This window comes from Leuciscus leuciscus, assembly GCF_965113295.1.
Source record: "Leuciscus leuciscus genome assembly, chromosome: 1".
Classification (NCBI taxonomy): Eukaryota; Metazoa; Chordata; class Actinopteri; order Cypriniformes; family Leuciscidae; genus Leuciscus; species Leuciscus leuciscus.
The window spans coordinates 57,349,769-57,359,953 of NC_138725.1; the positions used below are offsets into that span (position 1 = coordinate 57,349,769).

At 35.1% G+C, this 10,185-nt stretch overlaps 1 protein-coding gene across 3 annotated transcripts; it reads left to right on the forward strand.

Moving 5' to 3' along the window:
• The first annotated feature begins 688 nt into the window (after window positions 1–688).
• On the forward strand, window positions 689–10,159 carry eps8l1a (EPS8 signaling adaptor L1a). 3 transcript variants are annotated; one of them, XM_082183428.1, is made up of 16 exons: window positions 689–830; window positions 1,161–1,208; window positions 2,888–2,975; window positions 3,106–3,158; window positions 3,843–3,984; window positions 4,068–4,156; window positions 4,399–4,473; window positions 5,063–5,211; window positions 5,540–5,684; window positions 5,764–5,807; window positions 5,890–5,998; window positions 6,974–7,111; window positions 7,203–7,299; window positions 8,350–8,515; window positions 8,609–8,741; window positions 10,049–10,159. In XM_082183428.1, exons 3-16 carry the CDS (start codon window positions 2,888–2,890, stop codon window positions 10,133–10,135), a joined length of 1,515 nt encoding a protein of 504 aa, XP_082039554.1. In that variant the 5' UTR covers window positions 689–830; window positions 1,161–1,208; the 3' UTR covers window positions 10,136–10,159. The 3 variants fall into 3 exon arrangements, with proteins under 3 accessions (XP_082039554.1, XP_082039552.1, XP_082039553.1); XM_082183426.1 differs by lacking the exons at window positions 689–830; window positions 1,161–1,208 and having other exon boundaries at window positions 2,871–2,975; XM_082183427.1 differs by lacking the exons at window positions 689–830; window positions 1,161–1,208 and having other exon boundaries at window positions 2,871–2,975; window positions 5,776–5,807.
• The last annotated feature ends 26 nt before the right edge of the window (window positions 10,160–10,185 follow it).

Here is a 10,185-nt window from a genome sequence, read left to right on the forward strand (position 1 = left end):
AACTAATCATAGCTGTTTCCTGATTATGTTTAACTGAAATAATAAATTGATAGTTTTGCACAATTTACAACAATTGAACAAGCTACATTTACAGAATTTCAGAAGTATAACAAATATTTCATAACAAAGAAAGTTTATTTTTTTGAAAAGCAAAACAACAACACCATTACATCAGTAATACAAACTGTGCAGCAAGTACTTTGTTGTAAGATATTATCGGTAATTGTATTGGGTGATGAAAGCACACACTGCATAAACTGATAAAGACAGACAAAAGTATATGGCAAACACTGAGGTAACAGCATTTCTACCAGAAAGACCCGGAAGGCGAGATGATATCACAATGACATTTATTAATTAATAGACCAGAAAATGAAAATATTGGATGGTAAAGCTCTTTGGCGCAGGCCCCGTTCGAAGTTTACATTCGGAGGGTAGCGGACTCTGAATATCCTGAAGATGAAGGCAGCGCAGCCGACCCCCTGGGAGGTATGGACAGGGACCATCCTGGTGGTGGTGGGGAGGATGGAGGTGAATGTTTGCGACATCATCTGAGAACTCAAACATGTGTATGATATTTTATACTCCAAGTATTAGATAATGATTGGATAGGCCAGAAAGGAATAAGTGACGTAACATTGAGTCTTCCTGGCAGAGCTTTACACTAAAGTTTTCATTTCTTAACACCTGTATGTGACAGAGGAACAGTGGACTAGGAAAAAAATAAATAAAGAGATAGGGAGGGTGAGAGGAGAATGACAGATCTAGACAAACAAGCCTAGCCTGAACACTCTGAACTGAAGCAGCAACAACGCAGTTCTTGTGGCACTGTGAGTATTAACTAATATTTTTCACTTGTCTTTATGTGTGAATACATGTGCTACTTTTAATATTTTCCTATTTTATAATCTAGTTTGGGCCCATCAAAGTTTCTTATTAAACTCTCATTAAAATCTATCTGAAGATATTGCGTTTACTGCCTCTCAGAGGAATGCAGTCAAAGGAATGTATTAACACACTTCCACCTAGATTTCTATGTTCTTCATATCCTGAAACTCGGGCGAGAGAAAGAGCGAGAGAGAGAGAGAGAGACGAAGTCCAGGTTTTCTTCAAGTTAAACAGATCAACTAGTTTTTCTTGTTCTTGCATTTCTCTATTAGGTGTAAACAGAATATGTGACAGAAGGAGGTGTACACATCCAACACACGGTAAGACTGTTTTAAACCAAACATTTAAAGAAATTGAGATTTTACATTAATATTAGCAATTAGGAAACTATATTAGCTAGTTGTGATGCACATTGGTCATAAATCAATGCTTTCCCTCAAGGATTAAAAGTGATTCACTGAACTACAGCAATGTTCAGTGCGCTGTAATCTCCTATCTTGTTGTATTTTGTGTCTGGTTCCTAATATTTGGCGATACAATGACATGACAGTGTGAATGCAAACAAATTGTTGAATAGATCTCTGCTAATAATAGCAGCTGTGTTAGAAATCCTGAGCATAGATGCTGCCACACCTCCTAAACAGCAGAAGAGTGTTCAGTCAATGCAGTGATTTTGACATAGTGATTGTGTTGGGCTTTTAATGGAGTTCTTGAAGTTTTCAGGAATACAGTGGTGGTTTAAATTTTAAATATAAACTAAGCCTTGAAATAAAAAGGAAGGTGTATGATTTTGAGATGTTTTAAACAAAGAATTATGCACTATTTCTAGGTCACTAATCAGATAAGTACATTTTGTAACATTGGTCATGTGAACTCTTTTGTTCAGATAGTAAGATGTTCTTGCTTCCAAGCACAAGATGCTCATTAGATCATTTCAAATCATGCTGGAGAACAGGATCATTTATTTTTGCACAAACTGGTGAAGACTCAAATTGTTATGTGGTCTAGTATCATTTAATTCGATTTTTTCCCAATCATCCATACATTTTTCAAACTGCTTGTCCTAGGGATGCAGGGATGCTGAAGGAAACAGAAAAATACACAAGACAACAACATTTTTACGAGTCCCCTCAGACATTCGAATCCAGCTGTAAAAGTTATAATGAAAAACGTTTTGGAAATCGTTCCTTGTAAACTGTGATTTTAACAGTTTCCTCAGAAAAATTGATTTATTTTTTTTACTTTATTACATTACTTACAGGACTAAACATGATATTTTATCCTAAAAAGAAATGTCCAGTGACTCTGTAAAAGCCCACGACCAAAAATCTGATCTGATCTCAAAGATCTGAGAATCTTTTATGGCTTCCTGTTAGTCAGATGCCACAGATGTGACTGACTGAGAAGTTCATGTGGACTAATGTGTTGATTATGTGTGGAATGTCAACCCTCTTTATCCCAGAGTATTAAACAATGAATGAGTGAAACTCTCAAGCAATCTTGCCAAGACCAGATTTGCAAAAAAAAATCTGAACAGACGTGTTTTAATTATAGGGAGTTGTGGTATCTTCAAGAGTTGGGAGTCCAAGTCTTAAGGATTACTTTATTAAACCATATAAGGAGATTCTCTCAAGCTTCTTGGCACTTCTTCTCACTTTTTGTCTACTTGCCAGCTCAACTGAATGAAATTCTGTCTACAGCGTCTAATATTTTCTTTCCAATAGTCAATTGCCTAATAATCCTCTTTGATATGGGCTGTGTAATGCTGTTTAACTAAAAGGTTGATGTTTTGTTTCACATAAAGTGGTGACCAAGGAACTGGAGATATCATTTAATTAGATTAAAAAAATGATTTGTTCTCATTTGTGTTGGGTGACTAGGCAAAGCTTTGAATTGGATGACAGATACAGTACTTTAAATACTTTCTATATAACCTTCGTTTATCTTTTTTTTTTATATATATATTTTTTTTACATTTCCCATTCTTTCAATCTCTAAGATGGCTGCTCCTCAAATTATTCCCAGGAGATTGTCAAAGTCGATCAAAGTACCTCCAAACGACACAGCTTCTAACCCCGGTCCCACAGGTACATATGCAATTGTGTATATGTTTATGCATTTATTTCTGTATTTCTGTTTGATTAAAAATATACAGCGATATATACTTTTGACAATATATGTACATTTTATATATATATATTTAATTGCTCATTTTAGTAAATGGAGGAGTGAAAACGGATATACATCTGATCCACGCACAGAGAGAAGTTGTAAGTTTGACTGTTGCATAAATCATTGAATAAATCATCGCCTGTTTGATAGAATGTAGACCCCAAAAATCCATCAGTATTTTAGTTTTGTTTAGCAGAGACCATACTATAGTTGTCAGACTTTTTACTGAATATTTCTAAGGATTATTTATTTATTCATTCAGTCATTTATTTAAAAAAGTGTTTCTGTATAAACTCAAGTAATTTGCGATTATTTTCACCACTGGCCAGAAAAAAGTACAGTACATTGAACGCACGTTGTAACAAACCCCGTTATTTTTGGTAGATGGGGTAAACTGTCACTATGGACGCTACCATTAAACATCCTATTATAGGTTTTTTTTTTCTATCTTTTTTTTTTTTTTTTTAGCAAAACAACACATATAAAAAGATAAGACAATTCAGGAAAATATGTAAAAGATATACAAAAATGTGAAACTATTTTGAACAGCAAAATTATGGTTAATAAACTGTATGAAATCACAATCTGTGAAACACATGACAACTTACCTCAATAAAAATTGTGACAAGTTGCCCCAACCTGAAAAATATGATGTTACCTGGATTTTAGTTTTAGAAGGAAGAGTAATGAAAGTGGAAAACATGGAAAGCCACTGTATTTGTGTAAGTGTATTTATCGCTTAAAACCTTACAGCTTACTCCTTTTTATCTCCCTTCTGTTAGGAGTTGGTGAATCACTGTTTTGCTGATGTGGAGCGTTTCATGGCCCGTCTGCAGGTGATAGCAGTGGCTAAGAATGATCTGAAGCAACAGAGCACGAAAAAGAGTCGCAAAAAGAACAGCAAGAAGAATAAAAAGCAGGATGGTGAGAGAGATGACCTCCATAATTCACATCCAAGACCTTCAGAAACATCATAAATCATAAATATGAAACATCTATGTTTTTAGATGGCCTTCTCACGCAAACAGCGACCCCGCCATCAGAACAGGAGTTTGTGGATATTTTTCAGAAGATTAAATATTCTTTCTGTCTATTGGTAAGATAACATATTGGTAAATCGTTTTAAATCCTGCATTTTTATTGTGTGTGTGTGTGTGTGTGTGTGTGTGTGTGTGTGTGTGTGTGTGTGTGTGTGTGTGTGTGTGTGTGTGTGTGTGTGTGTGTGTGTGTGTGTGTGCAATGTGGGGTGGTATGGCTAGTTGTGCAGAAATCACAGCTTTGAGAACTTCATAAAACTGCTATGCTTGCCTAATGCGTATGTCTGTGTCTTTGTTGTAGGACCGCCTAAAGACAAAAATCTCAGAGCCAACCTCAGAAGAACTCTTGCACCACGTCTTCATCCCTTTGCACTTGGTAATAGAATGACACACACAGCAGACATACAGAGACACACAAACACAAAAATTCACATGCTTAATTCAAAAACTACAGCTAACATATGTGACCCTGGATCACAAAACCAATCACAAGTAGCACGGGTATATTTGTGGCAATAGCCAACAATACAGGGTCAAAATTATTGCCAAAAATCATTAGGCTATTAAGTGAAGATCATGTTCCATGAAGATATTTAGTAAATTTCCTACCATAAATATATAAAACATTTATTTTTGTGAGTGAATGCAGCACAATCACGAACATAAATGGACAACTTTAAAAGCGATTTTCTCAATATTTAGATTTTTTGCACCCTCAGTTTTCAGATTTTCAAATAGTTGTATCTCGGACAAATATTGTCCTATCCTAACAAACCATACATCGATGGAAAGCTTATTTAGTCATATGTATAAATCTTAATTTTAAAAAAATGTACACATGTGACTGGTTTTGTGGTCCAGGGTCACATATGAAGTTGTTCCACAAAATAAGGAAAGGATTTGTAATCACAATATTATATGGTATATATTATATAGTATATGGTTTGTTGTTATATGTTCACCAGATGGTGAAGACCACAGGTGGTCCTAAGTTGGCAGCAACGGTCTCCAGCCCCGCTCTGACCAGTGGAGCGATCTCTCTACTACAGCAGAATCTAAATGAGCAGCAGAAACAACTGTGGATGTCACTCGGGCCAAACTGGACCCTGCCACTGTCTGTAACAAAACTGTAGAATTTAAACTTGAATGGGATTAATACTACTAGAATATCTGCTTTGAGTTTGAACCCCGCTTAAATGGATAGTTCACCCAAAAATGTTAATTCTTTCATTATTTACTCACCCTCATGTTGTTCCACTACCTGTATAGAACATAAAAGAACAACAAATAAGTGATAGTTGCTACAATGAATGTATGATATTAAATTCAATGAATGAGGATGGTAGTGTTTGAGCTTCAAAAAAGGCACAAAAGCATATCATAAAAGGGTAAATTCTCCCTTAGTTAAGATTGGTTGACCATCTCCAATGTGTGTTTGTCAGCTCTCAACTCAGTGAGACTGTGTCTCCATACAAACCTGTCTTTCTGGATGGTTGGCAGCCTATGGTCATAGACGCGCATGGACAACCAATTGAGGACCCCATAGAGTCCCAGCACAAACATGAAGCTCTTATGCAGACTCAGCAGGTATGAGACCTTACACTCCCTGATATAAACACAACCACAATATAAACCACATTCATCACCTTCCCTTCTCTTTCCACAGGTACTTAATCAGGCACGTCTAATTGTACACCATGAACATGATGGGTTAGTATGGACCAGTCAGCTGTGTGTGTGTGGTGTCTTTGTAGTGGCACTTTGTCTTATTGTGTGTGTGATTATGGTCTAGGATGGAAGACTCTCTACTTCCTAATGAAGAAAGGATGTATCGCTGCAGTTATGACTTTGTGGCACGAAACAGTAGTGAGCTCTCAGTCTTACAGGGAGATACTCTAGAGGTACCTTGCATAGACATTCACAACAGCAATGCTTCCTTACAACTTGCATTTCCATTTATATTTTTTGTCAATTTATATTCCTACACACTATATTGCACTACCGTTCAAAAGTTTGGGGTCAATACGATTTTCTTTTGAAGAAATTAATGCTTTTATTAAGCAAGGATGGATTAAATTGATCAAAAGTGTAAAGACTTTTACAAAAAGATGTCTATTTCAAATAAATGCTGTTATTTCGAACTTTCTATTCATCAGAATCCTGGGGGGGAAAAAACATGTAACGGTTTCACATGTAACACAAAAATATTATGCTATTTTCAACATTGGTAATGATAAGGAATGTTTTTTGAGCAGCAAATCATCATATTAGAATGATTTCTGAAGGATCATGTGACACTAAAGACTGGAGTAATGTTGTTTTTTTAATAATAATAATTGTAAATATTATAATGTTCAATAATCTTACCCAAACTTTGGGTAAAAACTGTATTTTTTATTATAATATATTTTATATATTATATATTTTATAATATAAAATTCTTATTATATATTATATCAAATATAACAGTTAAAGAATATCATATATAAAAAGAAAAGTTTCAAACAACATGATGGTGGGTTTTTATCCACCTTACATTTTTTAAGTATTTTATTATATACAATTATGTATTAGGCTATTATGTAAAATATCAATTATATAAAATATCAATTTATCTCTTGTACATCTTTTGCCTACTAGCATTTAAAATAGTCCTGAGTTTGGTTAATTATTTCCGTAATTGCTGACCAAAATAATTTTTATTATTATTATTTTAAAAGAGTTCTTAGCACACATTTTACTGTAGCCTAGATTATCTGTATAGCAATCTGTGCTTCCTCTTGAAAATCACCACTGATACATGCTCGCAGGTCACTCTGTTTCGCCTCATTTTCAATCACTTTGTCTCTCTGTCTCTCTTATCTTCCCTGTCTCAGGTGTTAGAGTCATCAAAGCGATGGTGGAAATGTAAGAATGATTACGGTCAGATTGGCTTTGTTCCACACAATATCCTTGAGCCGATCAATCACGCAGAAGTTGACACTTCCAACATAGTAATGCGCAACCAGTCCATGGTAAAGGAATCATGCACGCACACATGCAATCAGCAACACATAACACACTCACATGCTCAGTCACAAACTAATTCCTATCATATTTTTATAGAAAGTTCCTGTCTCTCCACCGAGAGCAACCTCTTTTTATGCTGCACCCAATCCACGGCCCCAAAGTATGCCACCAATTGGAGGCGACGGAGAGAAAGGTAATGTCTCTTACCGCAGTACTTGTAAATTAGTCACTACTAACCAGTCACAACAGTCTCACGAATGCCTTTTTCTCAAAGTATGATTAAAAAGTGAAATACTTTGAGGTTATAGAGGATGGTCAAGTCATTATTTCTCAGTAGGCTATTGCATACAAGAAAATGAACAAACCTGCTTTGTGTCATTCAAAATTCATTTTATTCATAAAATAGTACACAACTCTCAGGAATACTTGATTCTGATAAGTCAATCGTTACATTCTTCAATCAAACATGTTAGTATAATGGCTGCTCAACTGTATGTTTGGTCATTTTCTTTGGCAGCAGTGTTTAAACACTGTCCTTCTTGTTTCATGTAGCATTTAGGGTTTTTTTTTTTCCTCACATAATTAAATAATAATTCAATTCAAATCAATGTTGATTATATTAATTATTATATTATAATCATTTATTTGGTTAGTTGTTTAGCAAGCTGGATAAGTAGAGTAATATGGTCAGTAGCCTATATCACAAAATAAACCCTCTTCAGAAGGAAGATTTTTTTTAAAGTATTATTTATATACTTATATAGTTGTTAGTTATATCTTATATTTGAATATTATTAGTATTAATAATATTATAAAATTTTAGTTTAAGTTAATTTAATTTTATATTTATTTTCATGTGCTTTTATTTATATTAGGTTATTTATTTATTATTTAATCTTTAATTATTTTTTATTTCAGTTTGAGTCATTTTAGTACTTCAACATAAACTTATTTCAGTTAGGTAACTTTTTTAAATCAAGTTTAAGTTTCATCTAATATATGGTTTATTTTATTCCAGCTTTATATAATTAATTTATTTTTAGTTTTAGTTAACAATAACAGCACACTGAATGATACAAGATTTCTCCTGATGACACTCTCTGCGATTTCTTTATATTGACCGACTGACTTTACATTGCCCCTTACGTTATATTCATCAGAGAATTTCATAAATCTCCAAATATCACAAATGTATATTTTATTTTATTTTATTTCTTACTGTAATATTTATATGTGTTAACAGCAATGTTGATGAATGATGAGCTCTTGCAGCGACTGGCCAATGGTAGAGCAGGATCAGTACGGCCAGTGATAATCAATAAAGCGAATGACACAACGGCACCGCTGGACTATCACTCTCCCACAGCTGAGGTTCAGGAGTGGCTCAAGGCCAAAGGCTTCAAAGATTAGTGAGTAAACCACACATATCTGGACATGATGATCTAGAGCTAAAACTGGTCCTCTGAAATGTACTCATGTTGTGATCTCTATCTCTGTCTCAGCACTGTACGGAGTCTGGGTGTCCTAACGGGAGCTCAGCTCTTCTCTCTGAATAAGGAGGAGCTGCGTCACGTTTGTCCAGAAGAGGGCATCAGAGTCTACAGCCAGATCATGGTGCAGAAATCACTGCTGGAGGTACATCGCTCATTCCCAGAAGCATTCTCACAGAATACCTCTCATACCTTCTAACGTTTCCCTTTGGCAGTTTCAAAAAAAAAAAAACTTCCCTCCCTCTTGCAGCAACTTCTCTTTTCTGAAGATGTGTTGTTCATTGGTGCGAGGGCAAGATAACTTGTCACCTACATGAGATCACAGCAGTAGCAAATCCCAACCATCCAATTATTTCCAGATCGACAAAATCAAGTCCCACTCTACACTCCTGGGCAAAATAAAATAGGCCAAGCCCAAAAGGGCCGAACACTATAAGCTTTTAATTGACTTAACTACAAATGAATGGTCAGGAAATTAGCCAGATTTAAGCAAATGCACTACTTAAAAAGCCATTGCTGTCTCAGAAAAACATCAGAGACAGAATGAAGTTTTTGGCAGAATATGGGAAGTTGTGTGGGGAGTGATGAATCACAATGAAACACCAGTTGCACGGTGATGCTCCAGAGCGGTGTCTTCAAAAATCTGCTGAGAAATATAATGAAAAAATGCATCTCGACCTCAGTGAAGTATGGAGGAAGAGACTGTCATTGTGTGGGGAGCCTTTTTAGCTGCTGGTATTGGTGAGATACTTCACTGTGAAAAGTCATTTAATGCTTTGGAGCACAGGAGAACATTGGCTTGCTTCCCACAAATAAAAAGTTTTACTTGTTATCTAAAGTGGAATGATCAGATGTTATTTTTCAACAAGACAATGGAACAAGTGGAACAACACTGACTTTTTCTTCCTGTAAAAAGATGACTGCAAGTTTAAAGAAAACAAAGGGGAAGGCTATTCCGTGCTGAGTAACTTTTATCTACAGTAATTTCCTGACCAGTGATTTGTGATTAAAATGGTTAAGATCATTAAAAGACCTCTAAATATTGTGCCATTTTTGGCTTGGCCCATTTTTTTGCCTAGGAGTGTACATTTCTTCTCATTCGAGAAGCTGTTTTACTCGGATATATGTCACAATAGGGGAGATAGACTATCACAGCTTTCATTTCATGCTGACTTTAAACAAAGAAACATTAAACAAAGTAAATAAATATTCAATTTAAATGAAATATTTAACTAGGTAATTGGACCAAAAGCAAAATGTAGTGAAATAGCATTTTCACTAACGGTATAAAAGTTGAATAGTCTTTAGTATAAAGTAATTTGTCAGAACTTCTCAAACTTGATTTCTCTCAGTGAATGTTTGAAGTGTCTGGAAATAAACAGAACAAACCAAAAGAGAGAGAGAAATGATAAGAATTGAAAGATGATTATCTGTATTATTACTCGTTTGCAGGATGTGCGGAAGGCCACTGAGTTGGAGGCCATAATGAAGAAACAGAAGATGAAAGTTGATCTGAAAGCAGAGGATGGAGAATTTTAATGGATATCACTTTCACTCACACATTCAGACAAGCATTTATGGCAATGCTT